The sequence below is a fragment of the Grus americana genome, chromosome 1, assembly GCF_028858705.1.
Source record: "Grus americana isolate bGruAme1 chromosome 1, bGruAme1.mat, whole genome shotgun sequence".
NCBI classification, from domain to species: Eukaryota; Metazoa; Chordata; class Aves; order Gruiformes; family Gruidae; genus Grus; species Grus americana.
The window spans coordinates 77680781-77696149 of NC_072852.1; the positions used below are offsets into that span (position 1 = coordinate 77680781).

General features: G+C 40.6%; 1 protein-coding gene across 1 annotated transcript in view; it reads right to left on the reverse strand.

The window, feature by feature from the left end:
- The window catches only part of EFCAB6 (EF-hand calcium binding domain 6), a 113469-nt gene that overhangs the window by 77776 nt on the left and 20324 nt on the right, over positions 1-15369 (reverse strand). Inside the window, 4 exon segments of the mRNA XM_054817097.1 lie at positions 671-788; positions 6341-6489; positions 9777-9931; positions 10896-11014. Of these exon segments, the coding sequence (XP_054673072.1) occupies positions 671-788; positions 6341-6489; positions 9777-9931; positions 10896-11014 (541 nt within the window).

Below are 15369 nucleotides of genomic sequence, written 5' to 3' on the forward strand. Positions count from 1 at the left end.
GAATGATAAAACAATGAAGAGAACAAACTACTGACACAGCATGACTGAGGAGAATAAGCACCAGCAAAGGATAAGCTTTCTAATAAAGTCCTACAATGAGAAATGGAGAAAATATGTCAGAATAGAAGAGGAATCTTAATTATAAGGAGCAGTTACTCTTAAAGATTTGCAGGTCATAATATATAATCAAAGCATAAATAAATTGCCAGTATGGTGTTGGGCACAAGGGATGCAGGCAATCCTTGGATGTAGAAACAGGGGAACACTTAGCAGTATCTGAGAAGTTATATTATTTATTTTTCTGGTACCAATGCAACTTCTATGAAAGCACCAATTCTCATTTCTGTCATAACATTTCATGAAATATACAGAAAAACTAGCAGGGGTTCAAAGGCAGCCACAGGGATGATTAAAGAACTGGCCAACATGACTTCTAGTGAAATTGTAGGAGGTCAATAATTTTTTTTTTATCAGAGAGGTTGTTACAGATTATTTAGTCCCTGGTTGCACATATCTATGTTAAAGAAACTTGAAAAACAGACTCTGCGTGCTGCTGTAACAGAAAACAAAGACTGGCAACCATGAGATTACTTTGAAGCAGATATGAGACACAAATATTTAGCTGTAAGAGTAATTAACCAAGGCAACACCTAAAGATAATTGTTCTTACTTCATCAAGTGTAAGGAATGCCTGCTTTAAAGAGGGATAAGCATCCTGGATGTATCTGCGCGGCTTCTGGAGAACAGCGTCACTGGAGAAAGCTTTGTCTCCTCTAGCTGGATTTACTCTGCAAGAGGAAAAAAGACAGTCTATGCAATGCTTTCATGTCTCACTCTCTTTTGCTCACTATGTTCTTCTCAGAGCAGGAAGAATAAATCACCTCATTAAGACTCAGGGTCTGATAAGATTCAAAATAACAGTGCACTTGGAGAAAGCATTGCCAAAAGATTTTCTAACTGAATTTAATCAAGGGCAACCATTGAGTGGATACACTTCTCATTTTCAATAAATATGTATACCACAGGTAACTCACATAAAAAAGGAACTTCCTACTTATATTTTTTTCTCATAGGAATTTTCTGCCTGCTTTCAAAGGTGCTCCCAGGTTCCTGGAATTTTTCTAAAAATTGTTGCCAAGCAATTTTACCTCTGGTTTTCAGTCCAAATCTGGTTGGTTTGTTTGTTTGTTTTTTGTTTTTTGTTTTTTTTTTTAAAAAGAAAGAAAACAGTTTTAAGAGATTTTCTTATAAAAACACTCTACGTTCCAAGAAGAATTTTTAATTAGAACATCACATCATCATTATAATATCAATGTGTGCAACATCCATAATTAGAGTAAGCTCACATAGCTTTTCTTTGTTACTAAATATGCAAACTGAGCCAACTTATTTTCTCAAATCCAAATGTCTAGCTGTGGAAGAACTAGACCCCAAGCGAGAATTCATCTAACCAAATGTACGTGCCTGCACCTGAGCGAGTCACTCTAAGTTCCCTTTATAGTCATTGGCGAGAAACAGGCACTTTCAGGACAGGATTCATCTCATCCTAAAGTAGACATCTAAAACTGGTTAGATGAATCCTGCCCGTTGTTTCTCTCCAGTGACTATAAAATGCAGTCTAGGAGGAGCAGTTCAGGCGTAGACATTCACATTACAGATGTCTAGAATGAGATAGTATTTAATGCATCCCTTCTCATTATTTACACATAACAGTACAGAAGCTAACTAAGGGGAATAGTATGTTGGGGTTTTCTAAATGTTATGATGTTCACTGTATCCAAATTTGAAAACTTCGAAAGTACTGGAAGTGTTAAACTATGTTAAAAATCTTGGGAAGTTAACTAGTATCATATTCCATGAATAATGACTTTAAAAATCAATAAGGACCTGATCCTATGACCCCCCAAATCATTGGCACATCTCCCATTCAGTTTCAATGGCACTGCAGAAAGCTCCAACAAGCATGGCTAAATTCAATCCTACTTCAGGCGGTGCTTTGTATGCAATTACATCCCTCACATATTATCAGAAACATGCTGACTCGCTACTCGAGTCATCTCAGAAAAGCTTTTAAAACTCCTAATGCTCCTTAAAATGGTGGCAGATGGTGTTTAGAGCATTTTCTAATCCAGGATGCATAGGACAAAGCTAAAAAATTACCAAATGCAGTCAGAGGTATGCAAGACTTCCTGGATCTTTTACAGAACAGCTCCACTTTTTGGACTACCCGGCAGTTTCTCAAGCTCAGCCAACAAAGCTAAAACCAAAAGTTACAAGAATCACAGCATTCAGGCTTTGGCCGACTGCAACCTGACAGCACAGGGTATTTAGAGGGAGGGAACCTGACTTTATACAGCAGTCCTGCCTGCAAGTAGCACGCACGCACCATGGCTCAGAGGCTCGCGGGCCGAGCATCTCCCACAGCACAAGCAGCACAATTGCACCAGAGCCCAGAAGAGGGGCTGGGAAGGACCAAGCACCAACGACTCAAGGTAAGTGAAGACAGAGGCAGTGCTGGCATTCAGGTGTCACCGGGGGAGCCATTTCATTCCCCGCAGGGAGGGGCTTTGCCAACAATACTGTTGAGGGGTGGGTTATTAGAAAAAGCTGTGGGAAGGAGAGATATTTCATATCTGATTATTGTCTTGGATAAATGAATATGAAACAAACAGTATGAAATAACAGATGATCTTTAAAATTAAGGCCAAGATAACAACTGTTATTTTGAGCCCCCAACTGAGATCCCTTCACACTCAAGTGTCTATGGTCTACCAAATCACTCAAATCACACTGTAGAGAGCAATTCTGCACTGAATATGAGCAACCAGCCAAAGCTGCGTCAATCAGCGCAACAGACCTCTCCACTTCCATCTCCTCGCTCAGAAGCCCTACAGTCGCCTCTCAGACTTTGGCAGTGACAATTGCCAAAATCCGGAGAGCTGAAGGGAACCTAGGAAGAAATACTAATGCGGGTGTGTGACAGTCTGGCATTGCTAGCTATGATTTGTGGTGCCGCTGATCAGTCCACAAGGTGCAGTGGTTTTTCCCCATTCTGCAGAGGGGTAATGGATCACGGAGCTCTTCCAGTTCTACCCGTAGCTGGCCAACGCAGCACTTTCTCTTGTGGGTTTTATCATTGAAAGGGATGAATGAGGCCCTTGCAGTGGAGGAGGAGGAACTCCCCAGCATTAAGTTTCATGGATGTAATTGAAGAAAACCCTATTCAGACAGAGCTAAGTCAGTGGGAATAAACACTGAGGAAGCATTTTGCCATATTTTGTTTTTACTTTAAAATGATCCCTCTTTATGGTTATAATACTGGCCCTCAGATTTCAAGCTGTGCTAAAAGGGCAATAAGTACAGTGTTTAGATGCCATAGGTGGAATAATTGAGGCATAGGAAGAAATCTTCCACAGTAGGGTCAGAAAAAATGTGCACCTTTTGAGAGTGGTAATCCAGCATTTTATCTATTATAGTAGGCCAGCTAACTAATTAAAGTAATAAAAATAAATTCTGCATGGCTTTTTGGAAGTATGCTTATGGTTATGTCCAAGTACAAAAGTGTATACTTCCAGAAGAATTGACTGATTAGAGCTATAACAACATGGACACCTGATAAAACCATGTGATATATCATCCCGTACTGATCCTTTACAAAATACTACCCATTGAGAAATTTTCAACCATCAGTGCCTTAGCATCTAATACTTTTATACAAATCATAAATTAAAGAAATGAAGCATGACGGTAACACAAAAAGTTTAAAACTACCTCTGCTGCTGAAAACTGTCCTTGTGTATTTAACTTATGTTCACCAAAGTCCTGATCACCTGAGCACAATAGTTTACCTCATAACACAAATAAAAGTCAGCAATTAGAAATCCCAGCAGCCACCACCAGAAAAGAGTCTTAGAAGTTAGGCCCTCCATTGGCAAAGCCTTCATACTGGTCATGCATGATTTGCTCCCAGCTGCCAAGAAGGATACCTTCACTCACAGCCCTCTACCTGTGAAGGGATACAATCCACAGCAAAGCTCCAAAACACAATCAAAATATTTCCCAGGTAGGAATGCTGAAATACTGTGAAATTGATTCCTTCGGTTTATGAAACACTTTATATAATCTCAAGTTCACCATGTTTTACTTCTGAGCAAAAGAATTTTCAAGAGTAGAAGTGATGGAATTCAGGGAATTCGGGATTCAGATGAGTGATGTCCTTTGAATGAAGTACACCTCAACGGTCTGCCTCTGATGTATTTGATCTTGTTGCAGTGGGGACATATACTGAGAGATAAGTGTGAGGGTAATCTGGTCTTAAACCAGTCAAGGATGAAATCCTAGCTGAAGTCTAAGGCAAAATTGGATGAACTTCAATAGGCCCTGAATTTTGTATCAGGAGCCCATGAGATGTAAATACCTCAGACAACCATAAAATGCTGTCATGTATTATTTCTTATAAACAGCTCCCTAGTCCCTAGCACATCTCATGTCATATTATTTAAACAGAATCTTAAAAACCTTGAAATCATGTCCCTTGCTCATCAATTACTATTACACTTATTATCAGCTACAATGAAGTTACTTCATTATTAGTATTAGATGACTATGAGGAACTTTTGCTGTTGTTCCATTCACCTGGTGGATCTTTTGAATTACATTATCTGAGAAATATCACCTAAGAGATATGGCATACATAGGCCTGAACATTTCTGTTTACAGCATCATTAAAATGTCACTATATTTTTCAAGTGCTAGAGAAAGCTCCAGTGGAAGAATACATGCAGAAATCTTTCCATTATGCAACTGCTCTTAAGAGCAAGATTTACTTTAAGATTTAAACTAGCAAGTGACATGAATTGAAAAAAAACCTATAATAGCAATTTTTTGACAAAGTAATAGTTGATCATTGTTATATCACACTGTGAATGACTAGAAGCAAATCAGATTTATCTGCTGAATGCACAAAGCAATATGGTTACTGCAGATGACACTCTCATACAGCACCTGCTGCTGTAAAACATATATCTGCACTGAGCTCTTTACAGCTAACTAGTGCATATAAAGAAAAAAATAACTCAACTGATTATTTACATGGATGATTCTATTCTTCCAACAATTTAAATGGATAAACTATAAATTGTGGAATCATTAAGCAGTAATGCATGATCTGATTACTGACCTCCTCACACGGTATGATTTGAGCGCCTTGTCCTGTTGTAAGCTCAAGAATATTTTGGAGTAAGAATGCTGTGTAAGAGTTAAGTTGTTCTTCCTTTCTCTTTGACTGGCCATATGCCCTTGGCACTGTTGCCAACAAGTATAAAGTATATTCTGGCAGTTTTCTTCTCACAGTTTTTTGTTTCCGAGTACAAAAGATTAATCAGGAAAGATTCTGGTCTAGATTTAACCAAAAGCCACAGAAACATCCATTCCTATGATATTTTGGCTTTTAAAAGGAAATATGAGTTTAGGAAGCTAGTTAGCACAAGCTGAAGTGATCATGTCCAGGAAATCATATTTTGGAAAATGTCCTGTGGCCTAACCTCTGCTGAGATCATTGAAGCTGGGCTGGAAAATATTTTCTATCCATTTATCTTCTTTACACAAGATGATTTGAGTTTTGGTCATAATGCTACCAAGATGCCTGGTTAAATAGTACATTGATTTGAATCCAGTAGTTGGCATGATTTCTCAACCTTCACAGCAGTTTTAATAAAAATATTTACAATGTCAAAACCTAGGTTCAAAATATTTTTGCCTCATTTTAGTTTAAATTCAAATTTCTGGGTATGAAATTGCTTTCCTATGCAGCACAGAAGTGTCCCTTCAGTTCTCTTTTTCACTGACTGACAATGAGCAGTGCAGAGTGAAAGCTTTCAGCATTAGTTCATTCATCGACATTAGTTTTGCTTCTTCCTTTCTTTTCCTTGCCACACCAGCATATTTAAAAAGGGGAGGCTTGTAGAGTCACACTATCACCATGCAAATATGGTGCTAACAGTCGGGAAGCTGCTCTTCCAGCAAATTCACACCATCCCACATCACTAGTCATTTGAATGCAAGACAGTAATGCTCCCTTTAGGAAATTAAATACAAATTTGTGAGCAAATAGAAGTAAGAAAGCAGTAACTTAAAGCTTCTACTCCATTAAACTTATGTACCTTGCTGCAAAAAACTTGGTTTTATACCCAGCTACATCAGCTTTCACATACTGTGCCATACATACTGCAACACAGGCACAAGTAAGATGAATTAATGATGGTAGTCACAAAAAGCAATAATAAAGTTATAAGGCAGCAGTGCTAAAAAACGTCCCCTAAGAAAATAGTATGATTCTTACCTATTCATTAGCTCTTGAAAAGTTTCATTTGGCAAAGGAAATATAAAGCCATTTATGACTGACTTCAAGTAATCCAAAGACACAAATCCACTCCGACTGACATCAATTGCTCTGAAGGCTTTTTCAATGTCCTGATAGGCTGAACGCAGCTGTAATGAATACAATTTATAGTGTTTTGTTCAGAAAAATCAAGTTCATGAAGCTTTTAAAACAATAATGCATATTTTACAAGACCTTTTCAAATCTTCTTCTCTGTGAACTGATCAAATAGGTTACCCTGGCATGCTCTGACCGTCAGATGTTTAATTAATAAGCTCACTACAAAACAGTATTCCCAATCACACGCTCTCAAATGACAAGTCAGACAAGTTTCTCAAATAATAACTCTGCCTCAAAATTCAGAGCTAAAAATACTTGGTGGATCTGCCTGCTTGATAACACCTGCCTTAACGTGACTTTAAAACCATCCATTGCATAACCCAGTATCAAGGTTCCCTTTATTAAAAGGGGTTGTTAGCATAATGAATACTGGAAAGTGTTAGAAGACATGGAATAGTTAACATAGCTGTTGTATAAACATATCACACATTTCTTTGGTTATTTTTTTAATTCATGGGCTGTTGCAAAGGAGCTATGTGGATGTGTTTTTGCTTATGGGACTTGTAAAATGCCTGAAAGTTGACTTACTGCAGATTTTGATAAGGCTCATGAAACAATAGGAAGACTGGTTTGTTTTTCTGAAATGTTAGCTCACACTGGGTTGTTGAATACCGCAAGCATCCCTGGGGCTTTTCTCCCCCACACACCATTTTTTGACAAGTACCCCATCTGCTTCTAAGCTGATTATTGTTCATTCAAAACTGCCGAAATCACAGTGTAAAGGTAATGTATAGAGAGACTTTAGGAAGCCAAAAATAAACATCAAGGACTGGGAAGGCTTGTAAGGTGAGATAAACTGTGCTTCCAATCCAGGCCTTAACCTTCGTACAAAGATATACAAGATGAAAAAGGTCAACATGTTGAATGTCCTTGGAGCCCTGTTTGTCCCTCCTTCCCATCTTTCCAAGGCTGAGGAAACACAGTTACAGGTCTGTGTAATTGAGCTTGTGGTAGAATATACAGTCTTGATGCACAGTATCAGCTTCTCTTTTCTTAGAGAATCAGGATTTTCATGACATGAAGGCACAAGAGTCAGTTTTGGTAAGTTTTGTTTCTTTTCACCTTCCCATAAAGCAGGTGGAACACAGTTACGTTCCACCATCACACTCCCCAACCCTCTTCAGTTAAAATCACATCTAAGGGCACGAGGAGAGGCCATTTGCCATGTCTGTTCCAGCTCCACTCTCTGTTCTAAGCTTAGAATCATAGAATCATAGAATGGTTTGGGTTGGAAGGGACCTCAAAGATCATGTAGTTCCAACCCCCCTGCTGCGGGCAGGGACACCCTCCACTACACCACATTGCCCAAAGCCCCGTCCAACCTGGTCTTAAACACTTCCAGGGATGGGGCCTCCACAACCTCTCTGGGCAACCTGTTCCAGTGCCTCACCACTCTAACAGTAAAGAATTTCTTTCTAACATCTAATCTAAATCGACCCTCCTTCAGCTTAAACCCATTACCCCTTGTCCTGTCACTACACTCCCTCATAAACAGTCCCTCACCATCTTTCCTGTAGGCCCCCTTCAGGTACTGGTAAGCCACAATTAGATGTCCCCGGAGTCGCCTTTTCTCCAGGCTGAACAATCCCAACTCTCTCAGCCTGTCCTCATAGGAGAGGTGCTCCATCCCTCCAATCAGCTTCGTGGCCCTCCTCTGGACTCGCTCCAACAGCTCCATGTCTCTCCTGTACTGGGACCCCCAGAGCTGGACGCAGTACTCCAGGTGGGGTCTCACCAGAGCGGAGTAGAGGGGCAGGATCACCTCCCTCGACCTGCTGGTCACGCCTCTTTTGATGCAGCCCAGGACACGGTTGGCTTTCTGGGCTGCAAGCGCACACTGCCGGCTCATGTTGAGCTTCTCATCAATCAATACCCCCAAGTCCTTCTCCTCAGGGCTGCTCTCAATCCATTCCTCGCCCAGCCTATAGTCGTGCTTGGGACTGCGCCGACCCACGTGCAGGACCTTGCACTTGGCCTTGTTGAACTTCATGCGGTTCGCACGGGCACACCTCTCCAGCCTGTCAAGGTCCCTCTGGATGGCATCCCTTCCCTCCAGCGTGTCGACCACACCACACAGCTTGGTGTCATCGGCAAACTTGCTGAGGGTGCACTCAATCCCACTGTCCATGTCACTGACAAAGATGTTGAACAGTGCCAGTCCCAGTACCAACCCCTGAGGAACGCCACTCATCACAGTTCTCCACTTGGACATTGAGCCATTGACCACAACTCTTTGAATGCCACCATCCAGCCAACTCCTTATCCTCCAGGTGGTCCATCCATCGAATCCATGTCTCTCCAATTTAGAGACAAGGATGTCATGCGGGACAGTGTCAAATGCTTTGCACGAGTCCAGGTAGATGACGTCAGCTGCCCTTCCCTTATCCACGGACGCTGTAACCCCATCATAGAAGGCCACCAAGTTTGTCAGGCACGATTTGCCCTTAGTGAAGCCATGGTGGCTGTTACCAATCACCTCCTTATTTTCCATGTGCCTGAGCATAGTCTCCAGGAGGATCTGCTCCATAATCTTGCCAGGCACGGAGGTGAGATTGACCAGCCTGTAGTTCCCTGGGTCTTCCTTTTTACCCTTCTTAAAAATGGGGGTTATGTTCCCCCTTTTCCAGTCGGCGGGAACTTCGCCGGACTGCCAGGACTTTTCAAATATGATGGCGAGTGGCCTGGCCACTTCATCCGCCAGTTCCCTCAAGACCCGCAGATGCAACTCCTCAGGTCCCATGGACTTGTGCACCTTCAGGTTCCTTAGATATTCTCAGACCTGATCTTCAAAGAGAGCTTGCCACCACATGTTAAAAAAAAAAGTGTTTTTGCAGTAGCACCTATCCACTAATAATTTATTTCATGCAGGCCAGAAAATAATTGTCAGACAATGATAAGTAGTCATTACTCAGTGTAAGTCATTACTTACTTTGATCAGACAGAGCAATCTAGCAATTCATATTAGGAAACACCTTAGCCATCAAGCTTTGATGCACTCTCATTTTCTTTCAGCCTAAGGAATCTGTAGTTCTAATACATACGTTTTTAATACTGTGAATCTAATAAGGAAGACTGGGACACACAAAATAAAACAGAACTGCTGCTTCTGCTATCTGGCTTTAAAAGCCAACAAGAAACCCTGTGCATAGTATTTGTTCATAAAAGAAGTTGGTATAATTAACTGGGCTCAAAGCCTGGCTATTTTCTTTTCCTGTGATGCCTGGATCTGCTTCTCCAGCTGTTGAAGTATTGAGAAGTATTAATGGCACCCCCTTACCTTTTCTCTAAATGCCCTTTCAGTGCTATCCAGACTGCACTCTGTCACAGCACGCTCAGCTGGTGAAGGCTGTAGAAAAAGTTTTGCTGGTGAAGACTGCAGAAGAAGTTTTTTCGGCTTCTGTTCCTTCTCTTTTATTTTCTGGCAGATTAGTGCTGTTAAGAAAACCAATTTAGCCAAGTCCGCAGCTTTGTCAGCTTCAAAGAAATAAAGCCATCTAAAGTTCTTAAAGGCTGTTTGAATAAATCTTTATGTACAAAAAGACTAAACGAATCCTGAAATACAACTTTCTTGTATTTTCTTGTATTTCAAATTTGATCATGTTTAAAATTATGCTAATCTGTGCATTTTAGTTTTTAATTTCATATTTCTTTTAAAACATAATTCACATGATGTACAATCTTAACAGGTAACTTTATTACATTTAATATCAGAAGTTACTACTCGAAAATAACTCCCTCTTTTTGTCACTATGTTTCCAGAATGATCCACTACCAAAAGTATTTTTTCAGGAAATGGAAGACGGTGTCCTTATAGGCCTTTGATAATAAACGTGCCTATTGATTTTGAAAGGTCAACCTACAAAGACATTCCTAGTACCCCAATAAGTTAGGTTTATGCTATGCTTGAAACTACCCCTGTCATGGTGACAAAAAGTGTCTTACTCTCACCTTGAAGTCCTCACCCCGTCCAAGTTCACTATCTTGTCACTTTCTTAGAATGCAAGTTCTTTGTTACAAAGATCACCTGAGAAGTTCGGTATGATTGAATACCGGGTGAAAACGGAGGTTCCCAAGTGCTACAAGATTCCAAGTTGCCATAACAAATTCTTTGTCTGGGGTTTATGAGCTTGTAATGGTGATTTTATTTTTTGGCCCATGTAATGTGTCACCTTCTGATTTTAAATGCAGTTTTCACACACAATTGGTAGAATTTCCCAGGCCAAAGGAAAATCGCTTTCTTTCCCCCCTCTCCTAGTTGCATCTGCTGAGAATTAGAGGATATCAATGTTCTACAAGGTTGCAAACCAGATCCATCAAGGCAGAAAGAAATATTTCTATTGATATAATTGGAAAGAGGAAAAGTTCCCAAGTTTGCACTCCTTTTCTGAGCAAGTACCTGGAGCTTCATTTTCTGTGATTTTTTCTTTAACTGTGTCTGTACTTATGCCAAAATTCTTCAGAAATTCTTTATAATCCATCATATTAGATTCTCTAACACAGTAACGGTTCCACAGCCTAGAGAAAAAGAGATATTTGTAGAGAATGCAGCTGTTCTAGATCATACTTGTAGTGAATTGAAGAAATAGGAAATTTATGAAATCTTTAGAAACACAATATGTGAAAGACAAATAAGCAGTTAATTACTCTTTTCTACCTCCCCACTACATTTTTCTTTGATCCCTTTCCTCTGCCCAAGATTGTCTATAGTATGCGAGCCTGCATAATATCATTCAAATCCTATATACAGTGCCATTTGGTTGGCCACCTACATGAACATTAATCTTAATATATCTGCACAAGGACATTCTGCTTTTAATAATATAAGAATATTATGATATTCTTAAACAAATTCCAGTGAAACTTATGATAAGTCATACCTAAACTCTGTAGCAAGTTGCCTGGATTTTATAGCAGGCTGGAAAATTTGCAGCAGCTTCATTTGGATTAAGTAGGAACTGCGCTTTGCAATTAGAACTCATTTCCACATGGTATTAACTTCCACAGCTTGGAAATTAATCTTTGATTGCGATCGGTTATTTTCTAGATATTTCCCCTGATCGGCAGTGAAGTTGTTAATACTGTTTACACTTGCCATCCTTGGATCATATCCAAATGCTTGGAAAAAATGATCAGTTTTCACCTTTCAGAATGACAGTTTGTTAGAGAATGCAGGACCAGTTTATCACAAGTTACTGTGGGATTTATTTCCATTCCCCTTCAGAAATCACTGGTGTGACTCATGCTCATATTTTATCTTCCTAATCATGAAACCTAGAAAGATGTAGTTTTTAAAATGAAAATTAAAATTCTGTTGTATAAAGAGGATCCATAAAGTCTGAAGCTAAAATTGTACCATAGAACATCTTGTGTATCACAGGCAACTAAGTTTCTCTCAACTTCCTTTGCATTTAGCCCCGTAATTAGCATCTAAATACAATAAAACTTATGTTTGACTAAAGCATGTCTGACAAAAATGCATCCACTTAGTACTGATTAATTTATTCCGAGGACTAATAACAGAAGAATTCATTGTCTTATTTTTTCATTTCAATTTGTCTGTCTAGCAAAGACACTACACCATTTGATGTAGTCACCTCTTTTTTCAAAGGCTAAACAGATTGTCTGCTAACATTAAGCTCTAAAGCATCCACATCATCTCTTGAATCTCGATTGTGGCTTTTTTTTTTGCACAATTTTCCAACATCCTGGGAATGAGAGCACCTGATGTGAAGCTGTGTTTCTGGTTTTCACTTTGACAATATATGAAAATAAAAGTTCTATTTCTGCTCAGTATTTTTTCCAGACATCTTTGGGACATTAATTCTTTTGGAAAGCCTCATAGTAGAAGCCAAGATCTTATGAAAAAAAAAGACAAATACCACCCATTTATAATCCACTACTTACATCAACATGGGGGGTAAGGCAGGCCAAATTCCACTTGCAATTTATGGGACCGTTTAGGTGATAAAGAGAACCTGGTTAGTCAGTTGCCAATTCCATTTGGGACAAGAAGAGAGACCTGCACTGTGACATACCCTATTTTCCTCCGTATTCTTTGGGTTGTATGGCAAAATGCGAAGGAATGATTAGCTGCTAGGATCATCATAATTCCTTTACTTTTGTGGGGTACTGAAAGACAGGAATTCCCAATCACAATATTAAATTTACTTAATGAACTTGGGAAGTCATTGACTTGTCTCTTGCCTCAGTTTCCCATTTGTAAAAATTGAATTGTAGTCCTGCCCAATCCATGGGGCTACCCTGGTTATCACAATAAACCACACATCTGTTGTTGATGCATGTAAGCCATGGGTATATGCATAATTCATGGAGGACTTCACTTCTTTTCCCCAACAATTCCCCAACATCCTATTTCCCCTTGAGCCTTCTCTTTGTGTCGTACTAGAGGGTGAGGATTATCTGCTAACTTATTTTCAAGGAAATTTTAAAGGGATTAAGATTATGATAGCTGTGAGTTGTACATATGGAAATACAGAATGGATATACAGACAGTACTCTGACATATGTGAAGTGCGATAGAAACACATATAATAAAATGGATAGATTCAGTTCCACTTTGAACAAACTTTTCATGCATACATTCAAAATAAAAGGAAAACTTCAAAAACATTTGTGTGATTGGATTATTTGGGGACTGACAGTTCTGTTTTACAAAAATGCCATGAGAAAGATCAGGTTAATAGTAAATCTCAGCACCAGGAATGATACTTTGGTACATTTAGTAGTGTCTGAAATTCTCTCTTGTTTACAGCTCAGTTTTTGATCTACCAAAAAACCACAACCTACAACAAAAACCAGATACATACACAAATTACCATGGTCTTACTACAGAACAGGAACAGTCATTATCCTACATTAGTGACAGTTTTCAGCAACCCGTGGGGTACTCTGTTTTCTGGCACATGAAAACAGTTGCATTGCTTCCCATAGGAACTTTCTACTGTTACTCTCGGGCAATTTCTGCTGTTTTGAACAAAATGGCTTATTATGGATCCGCATATATCAAGGCTGGAAAGTCAATCCCATTTAATAAACAAATAAAAATACAGAATTAATTACTGGTTCAAAATTGCACTTTTGCCTGCTGTTTTCATGATAAAAATGAATAGGAGACTTGCTGTTGCCCTCATCTGGGCATATGAAGAGAACACAAATTATGTAGCATCATTCTTGATTGATCTATGTTAATATGCCTTAAAAAACAAATTATCGGTCCTAATCATCGCAATGATTAGTTTGCTTTCATAGATTTATTGACCAAGGAATGCATTCCCAAAGACTAGCTCTAAACACTGACAGCAGTCTCTTCCATCCTCTGTAGAGGGAAGGAGGAAAACAAGCACTACCACAGGATGATTCAGAAATCCTAAATTATGGTCTCCTCATCTGCTTGCTCTCTGGATATGCTAATATCTTTTCAGTTACTAGAAAGGGCAGCGAGTCTCAGGTATTTTAAGTTAGCCTTTGGATTGCCCTGCCCTTCCTGTCATTAAATGAATTCCTTATTTATTTCCTTAACTTCCCTATTTATTTCCCTATTTGTATAACCTAAACCAATTCATAGGCTATCATCTGAAAAAAAAATTCCAGTACCTGCTTATGTTCAATACCTGCTTAAATTTGATCACTGTTTCCTCTAGACACGCAAGATGGAAGGACTAGATTGAAACCAGTTGAAAACAATGACAATATGTTCATTACATTCAAGGGGCGGTGGATCAGATGCTCTCTAAACCCTGTTCTTGCAGACACACGGTCTTTCAGAGCACACAGATCCCAGCTACCTGTGTTGGGTTTGCGTGGCAGGGTTTTGGTAGCGGGGGGGCTACAGGGGTGGCTTCTGTGAGAAGCTGCTAGAAGCTCCCCCTGTGTCTGACAGAGCCAATGCCAGCCGGCTCTAAGACGGGCCCGCCGCTGGCCAAGGCCAAGCCAATCAGCGCCTCTGTGATAACATATTTAAGAGGAAGAAAAACACTTAGAGAGAGAGAGCTTTTGCAGCCGGAGAGAGGAATGAGAAGATGTGAGAAACTCTGCAGACACCAAGGTCAGTGAAGAAGGAGGGGGAGGAGGAGCTCCAGGCGCCGGAGCAGAGATCCCCCTGCAGCCCGTGGTGAAGACCATGGTGAGGCAGGCTGTCCCCCTGCAGCCCATGGAGGAAGGATGAGGGGGTGTAGAGATTCCACCTGCAGCCCGTGGAGGACCCCACGCTGGAGCAGGTGGAGGCACCTGAAGGAGGCTGTGGCCTGTGGGGAAGCCCACGCTGGAGCAAGTTCCTGGCCGGACCGGTGGACCCGTGAAGAGGGGAGCCCACGCCAGGGCAGGTTTGCTGGCAGGACTTGTGACCCTGTGGGGGACCCCACGCTGGAGCAGTTTGCTCCTGAAGGTCTGCACCCCGTGAGAGGGACTCCATGCTGGAGCAGGGGAACAATGAGAGGAGTCCTCCCCCTGAGGATGAAGAAGCAGCAGAAACACCGTGAGATGAACTGACCGTAATCCCCATTCCCTGTCCCCCTGTGCTGCTGAGGGGGGAGGAGGTTGAAGCTGGGAGTGAAGTCGAGCCCGGGAAGATGGGAGGGGTGGGGGGAAGTGTTTTTAAGAGTTGATTTCATTTCTCATTCCTCTACTCTGTTTTGCCTAGTAATAAATTAGATGAATTCCCTCTCTAAGTTTGGTCTGTTTTGCTCGTGACAACAATTAGTGAGTGATCTCTCCCTGTCCTTATCTCGACCCACAGGCATTTTGTTATACCTTTTCTCCCCTGTCTAGTGAATGCGGGGAGTGAGAGAGCAGCTCTGGTGGGTACCTGGCCTTCAGCCATGGTCAACCCACCACACTACCTTAATTTTACT